We start from the raw sequence: 25,563 nt of genomic DNA on the forward strand, positions 1-25,563 counted from the left end.
AGTGGAGCTAATTGGTCTGGAAGGAGTGGCTCAAGGCCTGGATGTCTGGGCCACTCTTACATGGTGAGCTGTGCCTCATCCCTTTCCTGTGGACATGATTGAAAACTTTACCTTCTTTGTTTCCATTGGTTACTTTATTTCTACCCAATTAGAATATAGATCTTGTGGTGGGAGTTGCTAGGGTAATAAGCCTTCCATGGTGGGACTTGCCATAGTAATGGGACTTACCATAAACAGAGACATGATGACTTATCTCCCTGTCTTGTACTCTGTCTGGCATTTTTCTCGTACCCTGCCTCCGCCATCTTGATGTCCCTCAACTCCTTCCTCACTTACAGAGGGTTTTCCCATACTCTTGAAATATAAACCCATTTCTAACTAAAGGGTATGTCTTGTGAGCACCACTGTGCCTTTCATCAACCTTTTTTATCTGTTAAATACAGATATTTGAGTGACATTGTGACACATACTGTAATATGTGGAAAATGGAAACAGTAGGGAAAAGACATTTGGGCCCATCACCTTGAAAAGAATCATCCAGTCTAAGTTATTCAGAGAGGCATATGTAGTAAATATTTCCTTTAAACCCCTAAACCAGAGTGCAAAATTTATAGAAAAATCTCTGATTAAATCAGTGGATTTTGTGTGTGTGTGTGTGTGTGTGTGTGTATGTGTTTGATGTTTAAATATCTAACAAGTATTTATTTGAATGCTGAGTACTGCACTAGACATGTCATATCAGAAAATATATATAGCCAGCCCCATTTCCAGACAGTTTATAAACTAGTCTGAGAAACAGGAAATATACACATGAAACACTTCTTAAGTATGGCAGAATTTATTAAGGGATAACACAGTAACCTAAAAACAGAAAGCCACATTCATCTCTAGATATAAATACTATGATGATGTGAAGAGTACATTTTAAACTGATCTTAACTCTACAGTAACACTGAATGGAAGGTAATATATCCCCCTTTTATAGTTGGAAGAATGTAGTACTCTGGAAAATTCCATCACTTTCTTATCACAGGCAATGTCACATAAAAGTTAATGCTCTGGAGTCAAGTTGCCTGGGTTCAGATCCCAGCTCTACCACTGCTTAAAGGACTTTGAGCAAATAAGGTAACCTCTCTGTGCCTCATTTGTTCATCTGCGAAATGGAGATAATAATACTGCCTGACTCAGAGGGTGGTCATGAAGTTCAATGAGGTAATCCTCACACGACACTTAATACCATGTATAGTACAGAGTAAATACTGTAAAATGTTTGTGTATTTTTTGGATGGTGTTAGGTGAGACCCAGATCTCCCGAACCACAATCCTTTCTTTCAGGGATAATGAGTAAGATCTATCACTGTCTTAGCATCTCTTCAACTCGGCCAGTCTCCCTTGGGTCCTACAATGTATTAGGCACATAACATCAGATCACATCATCTTGGGTTAAGAATCTAACACCTGCTTGCCTCACAAGCACAAGGCCCTGGGTTCAATTCCCAGCACCATACACACACACACACACAAAAAAAAAAAAAAAAAAAAAGTAACACCCACTTATATAAGTGAATAAGTCCAGACTGTTTGAAAATAAGTGATTGTACACAAAGAAATATTTTCCACTTACTGCTCTAAAATCCTTGTATTTTCCCAGAAATGAACACCACTCAGTATTTCAGCACCATTTTTTACTTGAAAAAATTTTCTTCTTTTTTTTTCTTCATTTCCTATAATCCCTTTTCTTGAAAGAGCACAAGTTAAAATTAAGATAGGTAGATGTCTGAAAATCTACTTTGCACTGCCAATAGCATATGCTATTTTGATTCAATGAATCCACACTATTTAAAAATAAAATATAATGTCTGTGAGAACTTCTAAAAAGACCCCTGTGGAAGTCCCACACACCGAAATCCATTTGGTAATAGCATTTAAAAGCTTGTGGATCCCCTAGGAGCCGGGGAACCTTTACCTCAAATATCCTTTTGAACAGAGAAGAGTAACAGATGTGAAATGAGGAAGGAGAACAATATCTGCTCTGTGAGTGGGCCAGCAGATGATGCATGGCAATACCCTCCTTCGCTTGTTTCATTCAAGGGGAGCAATTTCAATAATGAAAGGTTTCTTTAGCCCATCTTTTCAACAATTTATATATTTAGAATCTGATCCATGTGTCTCTGCTTTTTCAGGTTCACAGCCCCACTTCATATCTCTGCCGACCTGATGGAACCACCGCAGCCTGCTTTCCTCCTGTTTTTACGAAGGTCTGACATCTGGAAGACTCATTCTCTGTGTTTGCTTTGGTCCTTAAATTTCATTCACATGTGGCTTCGGGTAGCAGTCTTGAAAAATTAAAATGAACAGATTAAGAGGCTGATTATCATGGTTACCTTTGGGGTGAAATTGTTGCACAACTGTGGTGTGACTCTCCTCTTGTGAGAGGTCTAAGAGGTGTGGGTGTGAGCAGGGACTTGATAGGGCTTAAGATGTAGAGGGAAAGCCAAGACAGGTGGAAAAATTCAGACACAATGGGATGCTCAAAATTTCTTTGGTTTTCCAAGGAAATTGCAGGAGAGATCTAGAAGGCTTTATAGAAATTTTAAAAATAATTTGCTCCATGTCAGTGATTTGATTTGACAGGTTGAATGATGTCCATTTCATTAGATGACTACTCAAGTCAGAAATTGTTCCATCTCTTTACTTTTCTTCTCCTCCTTTTCCTCCTCCTTCTGCGTGTGTGTGTGTGTGTGGTGTGTGTGTGTGTGTGTGTGTGTGTGTGTACACCAGGGATTTTGAAGCAAGGGGTGCTTAGCCACTGAGCCACATCCTCAGCCCTTTTAATTTGTATTTGGAGACAGGGCCTGACTAAGTTGCTGAGGCTGGCCTTGAACTTCAATCCTCCTGCCTTAGCCTCTGAGCTGCTGGGATTACAGGCATGTGCTACCACACCTGGCTTCTTCCTCCTCCTCCTCCTCCTCTTCCTCCTCCTCTTCCTCCTCCTCTTCCTCCTCCTCGAGAAAAATTTAAAAATTTTATTGAAAGATGTTTTAAAAGACCAAATAAATGAAGAGATAACGTGTTTCTTAGGAACTGAAAGTCTATGAAGAAGTCATTACTCCCTGGCTAATCTATATTTAATGCAAATCTTGCTAAAATTTCAACAGGTTCTTTGTTTCTGTTTATTTGTTTGATACAGAATTTATCAATCTCATTCTAAAAGTTGTAAGGAAGAAAAAAATGTCTAGGAATAGTTAGGCAACTCCTGGAAAAGAAAAATAGTGTGGTGTTACAGAAGGGATGGGATTTGTCTGAAGAAATGTCAAGATTCTCTAAAGATAGGATAATTATGATATAGGTATATAGGTGAGCACCCCTATCCAAAATGCTCCAAAATCCACAACTTTTTGGATTTTGTAAAACTATTATATTGAATTTACCTTCAGGTTATGCATATAAGGTATTTTTGAAAAATAAATAAAAGTTGTTTGGCTTGTTCCCATCCCCATGATATCATGATATATATGCAAATTTTCCTTACTCAGAAAAAAATCTAAAATCTGAAACACTCATGATCTTAAGTAGTTTGGATAAAGGATACTCAACCTATAGTATGGCCCTGATACAGGGATGAAAAATTGATGAGTAATCAGAGTGGAAACCCAAAAGGTACTTCAGTACCTACAGAAACTTGCTAATTGCTGAAGGAAGAATGAATTCTTCACGAGTAAAAAAAAAAAATGTTAGATTGGTTTCCTACATCACACTTTCTGAGGAAATAACTTCCAAGTGACCTAAGGACAAACATGAAAGCAAATCTATAAGATTTTCGTAAGGCAGTAACAGACAGCACCTGTATTTGTCTTCATGAAGGGAACGATTTGTTTCTAAGCCAGATAGAAGTCAGGCTTTATTAAAGGTCTGTTCATAAGCAACTATAGTGGTTCCAGTGAGACATAGGCAACTGAGGATAACAGTTGACAACAGCTTTGAACCTCCCCTCTGAGACAGGCTCTCAAAAACAAAAGGCATGCAAAACCCTACTAAAATTACTTTGATGCTTAGAACAGGAAGCATTTACAGAAGAGGAGTAGATTCTGCATTAAGTATGTAGTATGTCATTTTGGAATCATCCCCAGCAAGTGTGTCAGCATCCTACATTGGTAACCAAGGCACTACTGGTTTCAGGACACCAGGGCCCAACACACCTTTTGGCTTAAAAAAAAAAAAAAAAGTCTCAAACTATGGCAGTCACTAGAGGCATAGCACGTACTTCAATGGGTAGCCCTAGCCTCCCATGTTCTGGGCCTGGACCATGGTACACCTGTTTTCTGCAGGGATGCTTCACTCACATTTGCCGCTGCTTTTCTCTTTCATCCTTTGGGAAACTTCTCTCTATTTTGCAGCATCCTTTGGGGGCCTTGGCTCTGGTTTTAGAGGGACAGATTTAGAAAATCATTTTGCTGATCCCCTCCATGACTCCAACTAACCTTGGCTTAGCCACCCTTCGCACCTTCTTTGACCATTCTCTTGACACAGTGGTGACAGTGGATGGTAGGTGAACATTGCTAGTCTAAGAGGAGCCTCCATCTATATCTTCACCCTCCTCTGGAAAAGATTGACAGGTGTCACAGCTTGGCAGGGGCAGAGCTGGTGCTCCTGCCTGCCTGCCTGCCTGGTGGAATTGGGGCTTGGCTCTGGCAACAGAGCTGGTATGGACTTTGAGCTGTGACTAGCACAGGCGTGCACATGCAGCCAGGAGGTAGCTACTCCTACGGGGCTTTTCTTCTCTTAGACCCCTCCAAAGAGTCACAATGTCAGGTGAACCTGATGTATGACAACAGGTTCCCAGATCCTGCACTCAATGGATGATCTAGATTATCCATGCAACCACTGATGGTTGAATCTCGGTCTTTTGAGGGCTTCTCCTTATGGTCCTTAAAGTTCTCCTAATGGTTTACTGTGTTTAGCTATGGCTTTTGCCAAGATTAAAAAAAAAAAAAAAAAAAGTTTACACTAGGTGGAGCCAGTTTGTTATCCTAGAATAACTATGGAGTTTTGACTGCTTTGGTTCCTTGGCATCTGCCCATTTCTTAAATCTCTGAGCTTCCAACACTTAAAAAAAAAACATATATAAACTTAGGAATAAATCAGTCTCCTTTGGTTCTTGAGGTTTAAATAGTCATGCCTGAAAGCTCAAGCATGAAAAGTATTTGGATGCCATTTGTAATCTCCATGAATGGTTTCTTGGACAAGACTAGAAACATTTAATAGGTCATCCCGTAGGAACTGGACCCCATGAGAGACACCATGCTGTGAACCACTAAATTAGCTCTTCAGTGGACCCAATTACAAAGTAAAACATTAATCTAAAACCAGAAATTTTCTACATTTAAAAATAAGAATGGAGAAGGAATACAATCAATAGTTGATAATCTTAAAATTTTCACTAAAAAAAAAAAGACATGCCTGTTAACTACCAAAATTCTTATCAAACATCAAATCAAATTTCCCATTACTTTTATAATTCATCAGTCAACATCATGGACTTTTAGAACTCATAGTATTTTTGCACACTCATGTAGGCCAATTGCCATAGTATTTGTTTTCCCATTTGCTATGTGGTTTGCAATGATCTTGTTCCCTTGGACAGTTTTTATTTATTCATTTATTTGGTACTGAGGATTAAAAACCGGGGTGGATTACTGCTAAGCAATAGCCCCAGCATTTTTTTATTATTATTTTTTCAAGACAAGGTCTCGATAAATTGCTTAGGGCCTTGCTAAATTGCTAGGGCTGTCCTCAAACTTGCAATCCACCTGCCTCAGCTTCCTGAGTCACTGGGATTACAGGTGTGCACCACCACACCCAGTTCCTAAGCAGTTTTAAAAACAAAACACAAAATGTCCACATACTTCCCAATGTGAATTTGTTTGCTTTTGTTTATACAGAGATAAGTTATTTCACCATGTTTTAATTAGGAGTTCTATATGCTCTGTATTAGATCCAGTTCTCTAGTCAAAAGTTTAAATCATCAGGAAGTTTAAATAGGTCCCATTGTTGTTAAACCTAGAGGAAGAAGATGGAGAAAGAACACGTGGAAGGGAACTAGTAACATCTTGATGTTTAATAACAAGTACAGAAATTTACCTCTTTGTATCTATAAAGTCAAATTAATTTCTAATCTGTTGGACTGTAAAAATTGATTGGTGTAAAGTTGCAGAGGGGTGAGGAGCAATAAGGGCTCTGGCCCAGAGGAGGAAATGAAGGTCAATAAGGAAGAAGAGCAGCATGTTTTATGAATTTACTCAGAATCTCAAAATGAGAAAATACTACAATACTTGGCTTAGTAAACCTGACTTAAGAACCTAGTCCTGCAGAAGATGAGGTATACAGGAGAGATCAGGGCATAGGAAAACAAATGTGTCTTTTTTCTCATCTGGTTTTCTTAAGGAGCTATATATATTCATTTGGAGTGTGATTGTTTTAAGAAGTTTACCAGTTTACTCTCAAATGTAGATAAAGAAAAATAACATCAAATTACCATAAACATAGGGCTGGGGATGTGGCTCAGTGGTAGAGAGTGCTTGCCTAGCATGCATGAGGCCCTGGGTTTGTTTGATCCGTAGCACTGCAAACTAAATAGAAAGAAAATTATCACAAATGTAAAATTACCATCCAATTCCACAAATACAAAAGGGTCTACGAAGTTTGTAAACAGGTCAAAAAATGCTACAGGGCTTATGGTAAACCGTACTAATTTTTTGTCATAGAGGTTACAGAAAGCTAATTATCATGGACTTAAAGGCGTCCCTGGGTTAATGGTAATTATTTGATGATGCAAGTTCTGCAGGTTTGTTCTGCATTTTATCTGAATTGTGGAGTTTTTATTCTCTGTTTTAAAATTGCTTAAGAACACATTAAGAGGTAGGGTTGTGGCTCAGTGGCAAAGCCCTTGCCTAGCATGTGTGAGGCTCTGGGTTTGATTCTCAGCACTACATACAAATAAATAAGAAATAAAGGTCTATCAACAACTAAAAAAAAAAAAAACATTTTAAAAAAGAACACATTAAAGTCTAAGGACAGTATTTTCCTTGAATTTCAGGAACTGCAAAACACAGCAGCCTCAGAGGGCCAGGTGGTGGTCCTGGAGTGCAGGGTCCGGGGAGCGCCCCCTCTCCAGGTCCAGTGGTTCCGGCAGGGAAGTGAAATCCAAGACTCTCCAGATTTCAGAATTCTACAGAAAAGTAAGGAGACAGAGACTCATTCTTCCAAGTCTGACCATTTTATTCTCTTTGGTTTAGGGAAAACCAACAAGGACTGAGTCATTCTATTGATTTCCATTTTTAAAGAGGGATGAGACCAAATAATCTACAATATGTGTGGTCCACTAGGTTAAGGCTGTGGCCCCATTGAAGCTGATGAAAGATATGTATTCTTACTTTAGGAAAAATGCCCACATATATCTGAATTCAAAATTGGGCAAATATGTAGGTTTATATGTACATAGCCCATCTATATTTTTTAGAACATCCTGATGTTACTGGAATTTGAGTATTCTATTTTTGTAGAAATATACAGTAACCTGCTATCCCTTTAACCCTCCTTTTTGTATTATGGAGCTTGTCTATTACATTTCTGCAGATATGCCGTAGACAAGATAACAGGAAAAGAAAGGTAGGTTTTTTATTAAGGAACCCTATTGTAATATTCTTTTCTTTTTTTTTTTTTTCTCATGTGGAAAACAGAACCTAGATCGACAGCTGAACCTGGTAAGCATTTGCTTTCTTGGAGGGTTAATATATCTTGTGGGTTTCAATAGATCTTTGTTTCTGTTTTAAAGCCATAAGCAGAACAATGTTTTTGCAGTTCCCTGGAAATGTGAGACCCCCTTAAAGACAATATCTTCTTTATCGGGGTTCTGTATGCTGCCTTTTACATCAACTTCTTTATTAGTAAAACATTAGGTGCCATTCAGACAAGAAGGTCAAGCTCAGTGACTTAGGGCTTTTATACTCAGAAAGAAAACTGAGCTAATGATTTTAAAAGACCTCCTAAAATTCCATTAGGAAAGAGCAATCTCCCACATACTTCTACTGCCCAAAACCGGGGATCAGCTAGACTGCAGCCAGGGATCAGCTAGACTGCAGCCTTAGAAGTGCGTCTTGAATAGGAGCCGCCCAGTGGACCTCCAGGCAGCTCTCTTATGTACCCTGAGCCATACATAAACTTTTACTGTTCTACAAGCATCAAGAAAGTCATCTTGCCCTAGGCTCTCTCTCAATGACCTCACTGGATCTCATCAGAGTGCTATGTGGTCCAGAAGCCCTGGGGCCAGCTGCTCCCCAGCCTCCTGCCTCTTGCATTTTTATGACCCCTCAGGGACTAAAAGATGTTTGTCCAGGTATTTCCTAGTGCATCCTCCTCTAGACTCTATTCTTTTGTATTTTTCCCCATCAGCAAAGCACAGTTTCACTCATTTTTTTTTTTTAACAAAGGGCAGAAAAGCAAGTTGTTTCCATTTCTACCCTGGGTGCTTGTGCTCCTATGTGGAACAGAATTCCCCATGTGTGCCTTGGGCACCATGACCTTGCCCTGACCCTTCTTTGGGAACTTGAGGTTTTCTGTGGGCTACTGCAGGTCAGGTTGCTGTGGTCAGCCCCTGATCTCTCACATCTGAGTATGGGGTCTTTAAAAGCAGAGCATGTTCCTATTAGGGACCAGGTTTAAAGGATGCTTCTCCACATTTTTTGAGAACAACTGGAATTGATCTGCTGCCTTCTGAGTTACAACTAGAGCATGTCACCCCACTCCGTGTGTCAGTTGCCACATCAAATGCTGTAGTCATTTCCCAGACTGGAAATATACCACTTTCTATTTTTTCTGCGATACGTCTTTGTATAAAATTGAATAATGCTAGTTCCCGTATGCATGAACTTCTGAGACCAAACTTACTGCATGAGCTAACATGGAAATCCTACAGAGAGTTGGGGCACATCTTTTGTATTTACTGTTTCAAATAGCAGTAGATAGATAGATGACAGACAGGTAGACAGGAAAGTAGGAACTAGGTATTGCTTTTATTTATAAGAAGTAGTTTATCATCTATAACAGATAATTATGTCTTTTAATGCTTTATGCACATATAGGAACGAAACCTTGGGTCCCAAATTCTAGAACTATTGCTTCTAGGATGGATTAAGGCTGCTTTTTGTATTCTGAACAAATTTGTGTAATTCTGTCTTCTTCACATTGTTGTTCACTCTCACCATCTAATAGGTGATGATTATTTTTTTTAATGTCTCCAATAATCTACATTGGAAAATCCGCAGCTAACCAACATCTGAAAATGCAAAACATTGTATATAAACTGCACAGTTTAGTTTGGCATATGTGCATTCTTGAACATCAAAACCCTGAGAGTACACTAAGGAGGAATCGGTTTGGATTTGGAAATGTCTACTACCTTCTACCCACATCCCTCACCCCTAATCTTATAAACACCCCCTTCTGCTTCAGTTATGGTTTTCTCTTTTGTTTCTAAAATATTGATCATAAATTATTTAATGAAATCAGTCCTAAGCAGCCTCCTGAAATCACCAGGCCTCTAGAACTTACTGAAATGCCTTTTCCTTTAACATGGCAAAATCATGAAGAAAAGTACAAGATATGAAGGATCTTTCTTTTAAACTCCACATCCTCACAATGCATGACACTTGGCTGTATTTTTTTTTATTTTTATTTTTTTCTTTAGTTATATCTGAAAGCATTTAAGAAAACAGACTCCTCCATCCCAACCACTATAATAGTATTTGCTAAAAGTGAGTGTTTCTTGGCAGAGAAATATTTCAAGCAAATTTGTCAATATAAGAAAAAAAAAAAAAAGAAGATAGTTGGGAGCTATTAAAAACAAAACAAACCGAACACAACACATTTTGCCTGACCTATGGTGATTTCTCCACAATTGTCTTCACCGTGACAGTCCTAGAATGGCCCCCTTCTCTTTCACAGCAAAGCATCAATATGCCCTGCTTCAGAAAGTCTCCTGTTAGCATGGAGCATTAAACAGAATTCATGGTCACATTTTTTTTAAACAACAACAAATAAATTAAACACAAGAATGACTTCTCCTGTGACTGCTTATGTGAACTGATAGGAGTAAGAACTTTAGCACAAGGAAAAATTAAAGCATATTTGTGGTTAAACAAAGTTTTGGCACATCTAACAAAGCTAAGAATGATTCTCTTACTAATTGCCAAATGTTTTCCTAACATTGACCTTGAAGTTTCTATGTCAAGAGGAAAACACACACACACACATACACACACACACACACACACACACACACACAGACTGTTTACTTTCCTTAAATGACCTGCTTGATTATTTTGTCTAATGGACCACTGATGTATTCCACCATATAGTGTGGATGTAGGAACTGGTCTGATAGCTGCTTTTTTTAGCCACTGTTGAGTGGAAAGGAGAAAAACAGACATGACTACCATACATCTGAGGCCAGAGATAAATTTTATAGGACTGGGTCTGTGATGTTTTCCAAATGCTAAAACATAAATAGCCTTTGAAATTCAGGAAACTATTTAAACATCAGATTTTATTACCCTCTCTTCCTCCTCTGACATAGCCTCTCTTTCCTGCTCTCTCTTTTCTCTCCTCCACCTTCTTCCTTCCCTCCCTCTTTTCTTCTCTTACTCCATGTCACTCCCTCATTCTTTTTATCTCCTTTTTTCTTCTTCTCTTCACTCTCTTTCCTTATTCATGGGCAAGATGATTTTAAAGCTCTAAAAATAAAACTGAAATTCCCTCGAACCTAGATGTTGCCCCATTAGGGATTAGATATCTAGATAAAGAAGGAAATAGCAGATTCTCTCCCCGTGCATTTGTACAAGTGAAACAGGTTTTTCTTGTCACTACTGTGTTGTATCGTCTAATGTGTTTTACACTCCCCTCTCTGTCTAGACAGAAGTCAGCTTGCATCACGAATCCTTTCAGACTGTTTTGTGAATTAATAGCTAGTCAGCTTACTTAAGACCAACATCCGTTGTCATATTACCTGCCCTGGCCTTCTTCTTTGACATTGTGACTTCACACTGATTGAATCCTTCAAAGACTGGTCTGGGGGTGAGGGGAAAGGAGAATCATTTGACAGATGTTAATACTCAGGCTCTTACTCAGCCGTCTGGAAAGAGCCACAAACCATATTGAATTACTTTTGTAGCATTGTCTGATGGCATGCAAAATTAAAACCACAAAAGAAGTGTCTTACTGGTTGGAGAATTATCAAAGGATGGTACCTCCTACTTTCAGCATGAATCTCCGACTCATCCTCTATCTTATATAATGGAGTTTGTGTTTTGATTCTGTGACTCAGACTGTGACATAAATTATACTTAATTAAACGCACTAAGGCACTGAGTTGTAGGAAGGCAGTGGTGGAGTGTTTTCTGAGATCTCAGCAGATTGTGCACAGTTTAAAACTTAATGCAAGTTCTAAATGAGGATGGTAGGTTGGACAACAGCATACAGAACAAACATCGGCCATCTAAAACCTGTGATTCTCCATACTTAGATATATTTGAAATGTTTGATGCAAACATGTCAAATCTGACATCTGACAGGACACAATGACTGGCCTGAAATAGTACAAAATTTTAACTTTGGATCACTATACATTCTTTTCTATGACACCTGTCTTTATGAAACTGAGTTTTTGATGAGTGTGTGACATGCAGGTAACACATGAAAATCTATGTAAACTATGAAATGAGGCCAGCTGTGTCTTCAGAAGAGGTACACTACCAACAAATGTGCTTATCTATTTTGTTATTTCGTGGTTTTTTTAAAAAATGATTTCTTAATTGTGGTTATTTAAGAACAAAATAATAATTTGTTTCTTTAGATGCCTGTTTATTTTTTCAAACAGTACCTAACTTGTTCAGACATAAATACTTATTAAATTCTTTGGAAATAACTACCTAATAAATGGAACACTTAGGTATGTCTGATGGCTTTCAAAAGCAACATAAAAAAAAAAACTTTTGAGAGATTCAGGATCCCATGATCCATGAAAGTTTGGCTTAGTATCTGGGAGGAGGGAGGAAGACTCAGGCCTACCCCACTTCCAGCCCTCTTCCTGTACTCACCCTCTGGAACACTGGCCTGTGAACTTTGTCTCGCTTGGCAGAGACCAAAGCACTCTTCTCTGGACATTCTGAACATCTCAAGAGAGAGAAGGAAAAAAAAAAAGCACAGATAAGGATTTGGAAGATTATCCTACAAAGATGCCATCTAGATTATGCTAAGGTTGACAAGTTCCTCTGGAACCGTCAGAGCTTCTAATCAACTCATAATCACAAAAAAAAAATCCTAAACGTGGATCATAGAAAAGGAAACAAGTAACTCCCCTGAAAGCAACTTGGGAAAAACAGCCTTACAAACACAGAAGAAAATGTAAAACAAAAACAAATCTCCCCTCAGATGGATAAGAAAATCATCAACCCAAGATATAAAAGTGAAAAGGTTTTAAAAAAAAAAATGCGAGGGATGAAAAAATTGGTCTCAGAAATGAAAGTTGAGGACATGTCCCATAAAGTAGAGCAAAACAATAAAAAGGGAGCTAAGAGAAAACAGGTCAGAAAGAGCAGTCAGAGAATCATGGGGCTCCAGGGGGAGAGAAGAAAGGAGGGGAGGAAAGGGATTGTCAAGGAAATCATTTTTACAAAATTTCCCAAACTGAAACCTACCAGTTTTCAGATTGGAGGAAAATAAAAACCCACCGAGTATTCAGTGGGTAGAATAAACTCAGAGCTGGCACATCGTCATGAAATGTATGATATCCAGGACAAGGAGATCATTCTGCAAGTGCCCAGGGAGAAAACATCAGGTTACATTCAAGCTGTTAAGATCAGAAAGGGTTAATTAAGCCTTCTGGGTAGCCACTCCAGACACAAAGAAACAATGAAGCAAGACCTGCAGAACTCAAAAATAATAAAATTTTACCTCCAACTTGGATTTCTTCCCACCACCAAACCTTTCGTTCGTTCTATGGGAAGATCTAGTAAAACTAGTTTCAGACTTGCAAGGTCTCGAGAAGTTTCCTCCACAATCCTTTATGGAGGATGTCCTCTATCATGGCAAGAATTAACCCAGAAAAAGCAAGATGTGGATACGGGGACTGATAATCAGGAGATCAAAAGGAATTCCCAGAAGGGTCACAATCCATGCATCAGGAATGAAGGGCAAGTCCTGATTGGTACAGTGTGACCCCAGAGACAAACATAAGAGGCTTTCATCTCCCAGAGGTTCCTTGCCACACCCCAGCCTATCTTTTACTCTGATGACAGAATGGCTGGGTTATAAACCAGACTGAATTGTCCCTACTTGACTGACTTGCTTTTTTCCCCATGCACTGCCCCCTGGATCAGTGGAAAACCCTCCTCTCACTCCACAGAAGTGATCTGCTTTGACCCAGTCTCAAGATCTGGAATTTAGTTGACTATTTTTGAGTTTAGAAACAACAACAACAAAAAAAAAAAAACAGCAATGTCCACTCCACCACTGATTCCTACCAGCTGTTCAGTTTCCATCCATGCCAAGCCCCACCAGGCTGGCCTCCGGACATGAACCTGGTATTTCTCAGGACCCCCTGATCACCTTGCTCACTGAGTACCCCGTGGAGTTTTGTAACTTTCAAGGAACTTGAAGCTAGTTTATAGCTTTTTTCTAACAATGGTAAGTTTGCCCTCTTGTTACACAGATATATGCTTGTTACCCAAGTTTTTAAAGTTAAAGGATTTTTAAGGATATAGACCAAGGTGGTAAACATATTAAAGAAAATTAAAGGCATTTTTATCTCAAAAGAAGGAAGGTTAAATTGGCGAGGACATGCAAGGCATTTCTAAAGCATTAGTAATATTTGATTTCTTAGACTTGATAAAAACAGGGTTCATTTCTTTATTATTCCTTAAACCATACATTTTTAAATAACCTTTTACCTGTATGATACAATCCACAATTTTTAAAGATCTTTTGGAAATATTAATGCAGGCATTTCATTTACTCATGCTGAGTTTCATCTTGTTGATTTTAGCCCAGAGTTCTTTTATCAGTTGTGTTTGCCAAACCATGTGGTTTGAAAAGTAGAAGTTGGATGTCTTGTTAGTTATTCTGGACACAAAAGAAGAAAAAAAGGCTGTGAAGGAAGATATGTATGAAAATGTCCCCTCAAAACCCAAGGGACCTAGTAATCTTATCCTTGCTGCCTTGTCATTTTATGAGTTTCCAAAAAAAAAAAAAAAGGTTTTTGTTTGTATTTAATCAAGTGTTAAGTACATTTGGGGACTTGAATGAAATTCAGGATTGCCTTATGGGAGATACTACCATAATTAAGTAATTTTTAGGTAACTGTAAAAAGCAGAATTTATTACCAATAAAAATAGTTTCTGACTTAGTAATTTATTATATGTCATCAAGTCAAAACCTCAGGAATTCAAGCTTAGGAAAATTGGATTAAAATGAATCATAATTAAAGTTGTTAATAACTTTAAATTTTTTCATTTTTGCGGGAGACAACTTTTTAGTACAGATAAGTTAGACTCTAACTCCCTTTATTTGACAGAAGCATTCATTTCCTGATTTCTACTCCCAACCCAAATTTATTTTACAGATGTCTTAAAGGTCTTTGTTCAAGTAAGATGCTACCAGATGAAAATTCAATAGTACAAACTGGTTCATCTCATTTCCCCACGGCTTTCTTTATTTTTATAATGTCAGAACCACACAAGCTGTGATGTGTCTTTCAACAAAACACAAGCCATTGTCACAGTTGGATGCTGCTTTTTTTAAGAGACGAAAACCTGAACAATCTTTGGGACATTTAATTAAAATTTTAACTAGTAAACAAAACATAGCAATGCATGAATGACTAAAATAATATCCAAAAACTTATTTTTTTTATTTTCTTTTTTGAAATATGTGAACTATGTAGGTAATTTCTCCCCCCATCCCCCGGCCCCAGTTCTAGAGATCAAACCCAGAGTCTCGCCCTCACTGGGGAAGTACTCCACCACTGAGCTACATTCCAAGTTTTTTTGTTTTGTTTGTTTCTTTAAATCTGTAACTCTTCTAAATGCTCAGTTGGCTATCAACTGTATACCTTATGTTACATATAGAAGTGTTCCTGAAAAATCCTATGGAATGAATTTGTCTAATCAAATTTGAAACATACAAAGGGAACTTGTAGGAGCATCAGTCTCACTGAGAATTCCTTCAGAAAACAGATTTTTGTAAAAAAAAAAAAAAAAAAAGTATTTTTCCTTCAATCTAAATTTTAGTCATGCATTTATTCAAAAATGACTATGAATAACCTGCTGTGGACTAAATATTGAGAATATATAGCCATTAACAAAACAAATGGCTTCTATCCTCAGAGGTTATCTTCTAGTCCAGGGACCAGAAACTAACAAACTAATCACAATAAATTATTTAACTATAGTTTTGATAGGTGTCTCCAAGAAAAGTTTGCCATACTAACATCTAACCAAGTCTAATCAAAACAGAGGATTCTCTGAGAGATGAATATTTTGATTTTTGCTTTTTTGCTTGTTGGTTTGATACTGGGAAACAAACCCAGGGGTGCTTAAACAGTGAGCTACATTCCCAGTCCTTTTTATTTTTTCTTTTGAGACAGGGTCCTACCAAGTTGCTGAGGGTGGCCTTAAACTTGCAGCCCTCCTACACAGTCTCCTGAGTTACTGGGATTACACCCAATTTGGAAAGTGATGTTTATGGGGGAAATATAAGGCTGAGTAGGAAATTGCTAACTACTCTAGCATGGGGGCTTAGGGACATAAAGGAATGTGGCTTCCCCGGGTGCTGCCTAAAAGCTCTGAGTACTCAGAGCTCAGAAAGCATAGAGCCCAGAGACACAGAACCAGTCAGCCTGGCAAAAATCAGGACTTTGTATGACACAGGAAGGATTCTGAATTTATCCTCTAGTTCATGGAAGGATGGGGAAATAATAAAATTTCATTCTTCAGAAGTGGCAATCTCAGGGTTTTTGTTTTTTTTTTTAAGATAGCATAACTAAAAGAACCACAGAATCATAGAAAAGCATCAGAAGAAAGTATTTAAAATTCATCAAAATCAACACTCCAAGACTGCTCTGTGTCATCCTGGCCCGATGACACTTCATGCTGTTTTCAATTGGAGGTGTCAAGGCACTGAATTATGTCTGTATTTTCAGTGAGCGCACTCTTAGGCACTGAACAGGCAGAAGCTTTCCTAAATGTCTCCAGAAACCCTGCCCTTCCAGGTACAGAAAACCCAGGGTGGAGAGAAGACCTTTCCAGATACCGCATGTCCTGGGAAGATAGTATAGGGACCTGTAATATGGCCTCCCACTCAGAAAATACCAAGGTGTCATTGAAACCTGGGAAGGTTTACTGCTCCCAGCAGCACTACCAAGAGGGAACAATGTGGCCGTTATGGTTTGGGTATAAATTGTACCCCCCCAAAAAAATCCTGTGTTGACACAGGAATACGCAGAGGTGAAATGATTGGATTGTGAGAGCTGTAAGCTAAATGGTTCATCCTAGTTGGAGTGAAGTAACTGGGTGGTAACTGTGGGCAGATGGAGCATGGCTGGAGGAGGTGGGACACTGGGGTCTGCCCAGCAAGGGTTTTTCTTCCTGTGGCCCCTCCCCTGACCCCTCTCTGCTTCCTGACCAGCAAGCAGCTGTTCTCCGCCATGATGTTCTGCCTCATCTTGGGCCCAGAGCACTGGACTCAATGGGCTGTGAACTAAACCTCTGATTCCATGAGCCAGAATAAACTTCCCCTCCTCTAAGTTGTTCTTGTCAGGTGTTTTGGTCACAGCAACTCAAAGCTAACACGGTGACATTCCACTGCTTGTGGCCCACTGCTCAGAGGACAGCCCCTATGGGAGGGCATTTTCATAAGAGCAGACTGTTCATTTCTTCTTCTACCAGCAGGTCCACATTATAATAGGTACTTTGACTCAGCTGACATGCTAATCCAGTGTGTCTGAGACCTTAGAGGACATATTGCCCATCCGTGATTTATTTGGATAATGAGGAGGGTAATTAGAATTTTCAGCATCAGGAAACTCCCAGTTTCCCTGACTGAAATCTTTCATTACCTTGCTCTGCATCAGGATCCTCGTGTCCTTAACTAGGAAAAAATGCAGAACAATAAGAGAGGTTTTATGCTCTAGGGAAAAATAGCACACCTGTAGGAGACAGACAGCCTACCTTTAGGATTTGGGCTGTAGCACTGTTAGCCATGACCTTGAGAGAATCACTTTGGACCAAACTTGAAGAATTGAGAGATTTGGGCTAGTTAGTCTCAATTCCCACAGAGCACTAATATCCAAAGTTCCCTTTACCCTTCTCTGGTTGAGTCCATGTTTAACTGACTCTTGTAACCATGTGTATTCAATTTAAAAATTCCTAGTCCCTTGTACCTTTCCAGTTACATCTCACTTCCCAAATGATTAATCTTATGTGAAGCTCCAACTTGAATTATTTCCACACTTTCTATCTTCCTCTGCAATTGGTAAGCCAAGAACTGTGTACAGTATTGTCAAAAAACATAGGATTACCTCATGCTTTCTCTGTTATTCCAGTTTTCCTTCTATGCAGTGAACCAGATAATAATTGTGTTCTTAAAATGTATCAGGCTCTGAAGCCTGTGCCTAGAAACCCATTTCATAATATGTCAAACAGGATTAAATGGACAGTTTTTAAAATCAGGAACTGTACTAGTTATTATAGGGCATTTGTTGGGGGGTACCAAGGACTGAACTAAGGGGCACTTGACAACTGAGCCCTCTTTTGTATTTCATTTAGAGATAGGATCTCACTGAGTTGCTTAGTGCCCTGCTTTTGCCAAGGCTGGCTTTGAATTCACAATCCTCCTGCCTCAGCCTCCCGTGCCACTGGGATTATAGGCCCGCGCCACCATGCCTGGTGGGGCATTGTTTTATAACAGCTGATCATGACCCATTACAGTGGACAGTAAACACCATTTGAAAACATAAATAAAATTAAAAAGTAGTAGAGTGCTACTAATATTTGGAGAAGTCCTTATGGCGTGTGCACGCGAGCACACACACACCTTATACCGGTACATATGGGTTGAACATAAAATGTATCTCCTTCTGGGAGTTCTAATAAAAAATGTATCAAATCCATTTTTTTAGGGCAAAGTCTTCTATACTTTCCTCAAGATAAAAATCATCTGGGAATCATGTTAAAAAAAAAAAAATCTTGGCCTCAACCCAGACCTGCTGAATCAGAATATCTAGGGGAGAGAAAAGGATGCAGAAATCAGTATATTTAACAAATGCAACAGCTGATTCTTATTGTCAAACAGATCTGGGAAACACCACTATGAATGAGTTGAGATTCAAAAGGTTAATAATAATCTAGACCTAATCTGATAAAGAGTTCCCCTTCAAAAAAAAGTACCCAAACTTATTGAGGAGATAAAGCACCTTAGCCTTAAATTTAGACAAATTTAAATAATAGCTATCGCTACATCCTGGACTTACATCAAGGGCCAAATGTAAGATAGAAATAAATCTAGAGTAACACAGTATCCCTCCTATTCCATAGTGGCAAATCAATTTTTTTTTCTATCATCAAGTATTTCTTCATCTTTCTAAATAAAATCACTGAATTAGAAATATTAAGATGAAGTGTAAAGTACACTTCACAGTTTAGCAGAATCCATGGCAATTCCCCAAATCCTGCAGTACATCTGGAGATGAGGGACCTTTTGCACTGATGGAAATGGTAAGGTGTGAGGTGAGCATGCCCAAGGTTAGCATCTTCCCTGCCTATTCCACCAGAGCTGCCCGTTCTATGGGGTGTGGTGTTAATCTGAGCATTATGGAAATACAGGATTTAATTTCTATAGAACCATATGTAACCTATGTTTGCTGTTACACTATGGCAACTAAAATAAGTGTCCTGCTAATATTAAACCAAATGGACTTAATTGACTTTGTTTTCCACTTAGATAAACACTGGGAAAGCCAGAAAATTGTGAAGAGTGCTGTGTATTGGGCTGGGGCTATAGCTCAGTTGGTAGAGTGCTTGCCTCACATGCACAAGGCCCTGGGTTCAATCCCCAGAACCACAAAAAAAAAAAAAAAAAAAAAAAAAAAAGAGTGTTGTGAATATAAGCTACATTTACACTGAGTATACAAAACATCTCTTAAAGGTCTATTTTGATCATAAAATTTAAAAACATACCTTCTGTTTCTTAGTGATGAGACATGAAAGGAACTATCAAAGCCAGCTGCCATCCGTATGAGTCAGGTGTGCTCTCAGTTGCTATAAATAAACTACCTGCTGCAGTACCACCCAGTGTGAGCACACTTTATTATCCCAAAGCATGTTCCAGGTAACTGTGAAAAAACGAGGGCTGAGTTCTTATGTTATCAGTGTTTTTCACAATTGATAGCACCAAAAATCTTCGGTGATACCCTGATTTCAGTAAAAAAAACAAAATCATTTTGTTTTATTTGAAACAAAGTAACATCATTAAGAACTTAAAGTATATTTTAATTGAAATAAATACCATGGATCTCTTTTGAGATTATTGGACCTTTTGTGCTTTCCATACATAGAAACACAAATGAAAAAAAAAATTAAGGACAACCTGAAATCATCTAGCCCTTTATATGACTGGATAATTCTGTTGTCTCTCTATAATAAGTTATAGTGTACAGATATTAGTGGAATTATATATGTTTAAGTTTCTACTTTAAATTAAAACTGAAGCCTCATGAAATGTCTAACATAATTATTTTAAAAGTAGAGAATCCTATACCTGTTTGTTCCTTTTACCTTTGTACCATGTATTTGCAACAAAATTTGCACCATATATTTGTCTTATGTATTTAAAAATATAAAATATGCAATTTTTTAAAGTGAGAGAGAGAGATCTTAATAAAAAGGAAAAGGAAGATGATTTGGGAAACTATGTTTGATTTTCCCTATAGATTCAGTAGGAAGGGTTGCAAAGCTATTGAAAAGAACGAGAGAGAAGGAAGTAGAGATGATTCTAGGATATTTATAGTATGTCTAATATTTTATCCATTTTAAAAGAAATCGTATAATCAACTAGATCTGTAATGCCTCCAGAAGTCAGAAATAAACACCAGGATTTTTTATTTTCCTCAACAATTTTTAATTGCCTTAAAATAGTAATTCTATATTTCCTATTTCCATCTTATATTTCAAGAAATGTTTGCAAACTAGCACTTTCTAACGAGCATTTCCACTTGCAACTGACTTAACTGCCTTTTAAGACAGTACAGTTTTGTAGGAAAGAGAAGGAGGCCTAAAAATATCCTTGTGGCACTGGATATTAAGGGTGTGGATATTAACTTTGGGAGTTGAAAAGATCTGGAGATTGTCTAATTCAAGTCGTTGCAGGAGGACATGCCTTACCCATAAAATTACAAAAACTTTAGTTATTATATCATACCTGCTGCTACCAAATATTAAGACAGTATCCTCAAAAATACTCAACAAGTAGATGGATGAATTCTGAAAAGTTAGAGAAGCTGTTCATAGAAGAAGTTTCCAGACTTTATCTCATACATTTTTCTCTCTTTTTATAATCCTTCATTAACAAGTTTCTCCATTCATTTAGTTGAACTTCTTCCGTTTCCAATTATAGCCCATTTATTCTTGTTCCTCAAGAAAGAGACTATTTAAGCAATATCTTCCTTGTATTCATTTCTTTACATTTATGGTACCTATCACAATGTTTTACCTAAATTCTCTTTCTTTCTTTCTTTTTTTTCTTTGTACTGGGGATTGAAGCCAGGAGGGATTTACACTGAGCTATATCCCAGTCCTTTGAAAAGATTTTTTTTAATTTGAAACAGGGTCTTGCTAAGTTGTTGAAAGTCTCGATAAATTACTGAGGCTGGCCTCAAATCTGCAATCCTCCTGCCTCAACTTATAGGCATGTTCACCTGGATAAATTATCACTTAAATGGATGAATACTTAATATGTATTTCATTACTTTTTATTGTGATAATAAATATATAGTAGGAAATCTACCTTCTTAAAATTTTAACTATACAGTACAGTGTTGATAATTATGCAGACGTGTTGTACAGAACTCTAGAACTTTTTCATTTTGCCCGTCTGTAACTCTGTATCCACTGAACAACCTCCCCTCACATACCCCCAGACCCTGTCCACCACTACTCAACTTTCTGCTGCTAAGAGTTTGACTACTTTAGATACTTTGTAAGTGGCATCTTGGTGTCTTTGTCCTCCTGTCATTGTTCTTTACCTTTAACTCTATCATTTCATTCCTTTACTTATTTAGCTTTTTTATTTACTCATTTTTGTGTTCTATATTGGACCTATTTTTTCACACCCCATTTAAACATCAAATTGAATAATATACTAAAAGAATAAGTTGTGTGTTTCCATGATTCTTACAAATTTAAACCAGTATTAATATATCTGAGAAAAAAATTAGCCTTGCCCTATACCACATGGTAAAATCTCTATAATCACTGTGATTCCTAGATCTTTCCATCGGAACATCACATTTTGACATGAAGGACTCCTCCATTTTTAGTGCTTAGCAAAATCTCAAGTATGACCTGTTAACTAGATTATTCTCACCATAGTCAGGAAAGGGAATGGGAAAGGTTTAGGGGTAACTCAAGTGTGCAGTGGGAAATAGGCTAATACTTAATTATGCCTATAGGCCATATTAGTGGATAATACAAAAATATACATATCTGATCCAGGAATACTACATCAAAAACTATATACTTTGATAATATCTGGATACATTTTCAAAGGATAGATACACTCATTTTTTTGTCTAGAATTAAATACATGAATGTTTAAATTAATATGTATTTCATTACCCTTTATTGTGATAGTAAATAAATAGCATGAAATCTACTTTTGGGAATAAGATTATTAATGGGCATACTGCATATAGAAGGAATCGAAAGATAAAAAAGAGACATTTTACTTTTCATTTTACGCTTTATGTTTTGTATTGCTTGTTTACTTTTATGGTTTTTTACTTTACATGTAAAAATTTAAAATATCTGAAGATCTCATTTTTTTATTGGTTGTTCAAAACATTACATAGCTCTTGACATCTCATATTTCATACTTTAGATTCAAGTGGGTTATGAACTCCCATTTTTACCCCGTATACAGATTGCAGAATCACATCTTGATTATGAAGATCTCTTTGACCAAAAAAGAAAGTTTTTATCACAAGGTAGTACTTTCACCCACAATTAGTATGTTTTTCTTCCAGCGTTTGAAACATATGATATGTTTTAAGACAGATTTGTTCATTTTCGATATTGATAGTTGAATGGAGGGGAAAAGCATTACTGCGCAAGCCCCAAAAGTTTGCTCTTAGGATGTGAGAGAAGGCTGGGGCAGGGCGGGTGGGGGGAATAGGAAAGAAGCTCTGACATCTTCAAAGTGACTTCACTCTGATGGATCACTCTATTCTCTTCCCTTCCAGAGGAGATTTGCACTCTCGTTATCGCTGAGACTTTCCCTGAAGACGCAGGGATTTTCACCTGCTCCGCAAGAAATGATTATGGATCAGTGACCAGCACTGCCCAGCTAGTTGTCACCTCAGGTATATGGAGAATCTAAAATGCCTTGGTTCTGTTCCCTGGGTATGGTTCCTGAGGCAGAATGCAATTGTCCCTGGAAGATGGCTCAGCTGTTGGAAATGCTGGCTGCTACCAGAACAATCAGATGTTTCATTACAAAACAGAAAGCTTTGGGGGAGGGAATGAGGGGGGTGGAGGCAGAGTTGACAGATAATGACAGTGGAGCATCTGAGCACTCATGGGGCTATTTTTTTAAGTCATACCATATTGGCCTTGGAAACAATGGGCGGATTTCCTAACATCAAGCTGACCTAGAATTATATTCACCTCAGAAATCAGAGGTGCGGTCTCTGTTCTCAGCAGTGCCAACACATGAGATCTAGAGGTACTTTTACAAATATTTCGTTATCTAATCCACTCTTGAAACTCCTGAAAAGATGATCCAAGATAATTTGGAAAGATCTTAGAAATCAAATTCCATTCATACTATATATCAATGATGGTATATAACTTTGGTATGAAAAATAAAACTATGCATTATAGTATTGAAAACAATATTTTAAAATATATGGGCTTTCTAGGGCTGGGGTTGTGGCTCAATGGGCCTCACACATGTGAGGCACTGGATTCAATTCTCAGCACCACATAAAAATAAATAAACAAAATAAAGATATTGGGTCCATGTGTAACTAAAAAAAAAAATTAAAAAAAACATATGGATTTTCTAAACTCAAAAATTTACCACTTGAGATTGATGACTATTTTCTACTTTACCAACGGCCTTTCTTGTAATTATCTCATTTCTGTTAATCATCTTACAGAGATTTTTAAGCTATCTCCTTGACCAGGCTTGGCACTTGGTAATGCACATAGAAGGCCATCAATATGTGGGTGGCTGGTTGTAGGAGACACAGACTTAAAGAGAAAAAATGAATCTCCCTTTGATTCCTAGAAGAGCAAGAACTTGGTGCTAGGTGGCAGCAGAGGTTTGGGGATATGAGTGTGGCAACAATAAGTGGTTTTTCATCTTCAAAAAGAAATGGAGGTTTCACCTTAATGGGGAAGTGGATAATATGGCTCTTGAAGTATTCAAAGGAGACCCCAGTGTCATAAATTGAGTGACATAATAGTAAGTATCCCAGCATTTTGATTTTGAGTTGGTTTAAAGACCGTCCACCAAATGGCCATAGCAATATCGCTCCAACAACAGCAAAAAAAGTGGCAACAATTGGTGTTTTCCATTTCTGTCTGGGGTAAATCAACAAGAGGCACTACATAGCAAACAAATATTTCAGTTTACCTCAATAAGGTTTTTGGCAAGATGAAGACATGATCTCAATATACCTCTGTTTCATTAAGGGTAACAGCTAAAGAAACTCTCATACTGAGTTACAGCTGAGGCCATCACCCAACATGGAAAAAAACTTTCCCACGAGATCATGGCACATTTCACCTGGACTCAAAATTTTACTTTCTTAATTTTAAAATAGAATGAAAATCCAAATAAGACCTTTATAGGTTGAGCTACTGTCAGTAAACAGTTAGGCTGGCCAATTAGATCCCTGAGTTGAAAAGTAAGAGGACCAGGCATTAATGATTGACATTGTCTGTATTGTTCTTTTCTTCTTCTTCTTTTTCACCAAGTCCTATCTTTAGTTCGTATTTGAAATTTGTTAATGAATCAGTAGGTGGTTTCCTACAAGTGAGCTCAGTTGGGAAATGAGACAAGTCATGCTCATTCAAAACAAACAAGGGAGACCCGGGGTTTCCAGATGGCAGTGTATCTGCATCCAATGAGATCAGCACCACCACCTCTTCTCTAACAACGGGACATCAGGGATTCTCGGAAGACTGATGACACTGTGAAAAGAACCTGCTGAACTAGCAGCCTCTCACTTTTTTTCTCTCCTTTTCCCCTTCCTTAGCCAACACTGAAAACTGTAGCTACGACTCAATGGGCGAATCCAACAACAGTCACTTCCAACACTTTCCGCCTCCCCCTCCCATCTTGGAGAAGAGTTCCTTTGAGTTGGCTTCGAAGAAACCATCCGAGATCCCGCAGGTGAACAGCCCTGCCTTAGGACTTAGCATGGCAGCCCTTCAAATGCAATTCGGTTCTGCGGAGAGGGAAACTAACGGAGTCCATCCCAGCCATGGAGTAAATGGACTGATTAACGGCAAAGCTAACGGTAATAAATCTCTTCCGACACCAGCTGGCCTGATTTCGCCCACAAAGGAGCCACCACCTCTGCTTGCCAAACCCAAACTGTGAGTATTCCTGCATGGTTTTATAATATTTTCCACACTCCTGCTAAATTTCTTCTCTGGTTAGAAAAAACCTTTTGCCTGGACCATGTGGCAAGTTGTCCCTTCTACAGGCAAGTTGTCCCCGACTGGATGTGACCATGCTTCTAAGTGGGGTCCTCCAAAAAATACAAAAAAAAAAAAAAAAACTAAACTAAAAGTAAGGTAAATGGGAAGCTTGGTTAAACCTGCCCTTTGCTGAAAGCTATAAATGGTTGCGGCTGTGAAAATATCTGTGAGTGATATGGCATTCCCGTGTCTAGCCAAGGATGTGGCCTCTCCCCAGAGGGGACAGAGAAGGGGATCTAAACTGAGTCCTCTACTAAGTACTTAGCCCTGTACTAAGATATTCCTGAACATTTTAAGTGTAGGAAGAAAGGAGATCTGACATAGATAAGAGGAGAAAATAAAATTGAGGATGGACATTCAGCATGCAGATCCTGACATGGGCAACGAAACCAGAGAGAGTCAGGCTTGTCAGGAAGAAGTGTGCCCTTCGCAACACAGCCTACTTGGCCCAGGAATTCCATGGACTGCATATTTCCACCTTCATGTTTGATTTCCATTATTTTCTTAGGATAATAAAGCTTGCATGAGC

At 38.2% G+C, this 25,563-nt stretch overlaps 1 protein-coding gene and 1 long non-coding RNA gene across 3 annotated transcripts in view; one reads left to right on the top strand and one right to left on the bottom strand.

The window, feature by feature from the left end:
- The window catches only part of Palld (palladin, cytoskeletal associated protein), a 219,135-nt gene that overhangs the window by 11,402 nt on the left and 182,170 nt on the right, over positions 1–25,563 (top strand). The window contains exons 4-8 of the mRNA XM_040293667.2: positions 2,184–2,258; positions 7,097–7,238; positions 7,740–7,763; positions 22,565–22,684; positions 24,587–24,929. Of these exons, the coding sequence (XP_040149601.2) occupies positions 2,184–2,258; positions 7,097–7,238; positions 7,740–7,763; positions 22,565–22,684; positions 24,587–24,929 (704 nt within the window). The remainder of the gene's footprint in view (positions 1–2,183; positions 2,259–7,096; positions 7,239–7,739; positions 7,764–22,564; positions 22,685–24,586; positions 24,930–25,563) is intronic.
- LOC120892901 (uncharacterized) overlaps positions 2,131–25,563 on the bottom strand; it is a 143,133-nt gene continuing 119,700 nt past the window's right edge. The window contains exons 6-9 of one of the 2 annotated variants that reach the window (XR_013430261.1): positions 19,287–19,441; positions 12,153–14,175; positions 6,536–7,228; positions 2,131–2,336 (exon numbers count right to left, since the gene is read on the bottom strand). This is a non-coding gene — a long non-coding RNA (uncharacterized LOC120892901). Of the gene's footprint in view, positions 4,419–6,535; positions 7,229–12,152; positions 14,176–19,286; positions 19,442–25,563 lie in introns of both variants that reach the window. The other variant, XR_013430264.1, reaches the window with a different exon arrangement.

The sequence above is a fragment of the Ictidomys tridecemlineatus genome, chromosome 14 (genome assembly GCF_052094955.1).
Source record: "Ictidomys tridecemlineatus isolate mIctTri1 chromosome 14, mIctTri1.hap1, whole genome shotgun sequence".
Lineage (NCBI taxonomy): Eukaryota > Metazoa > Chordata > Mammalia > Rodentia > Sciuridae > Ictidomys > Ictidomys tridecemlineatus.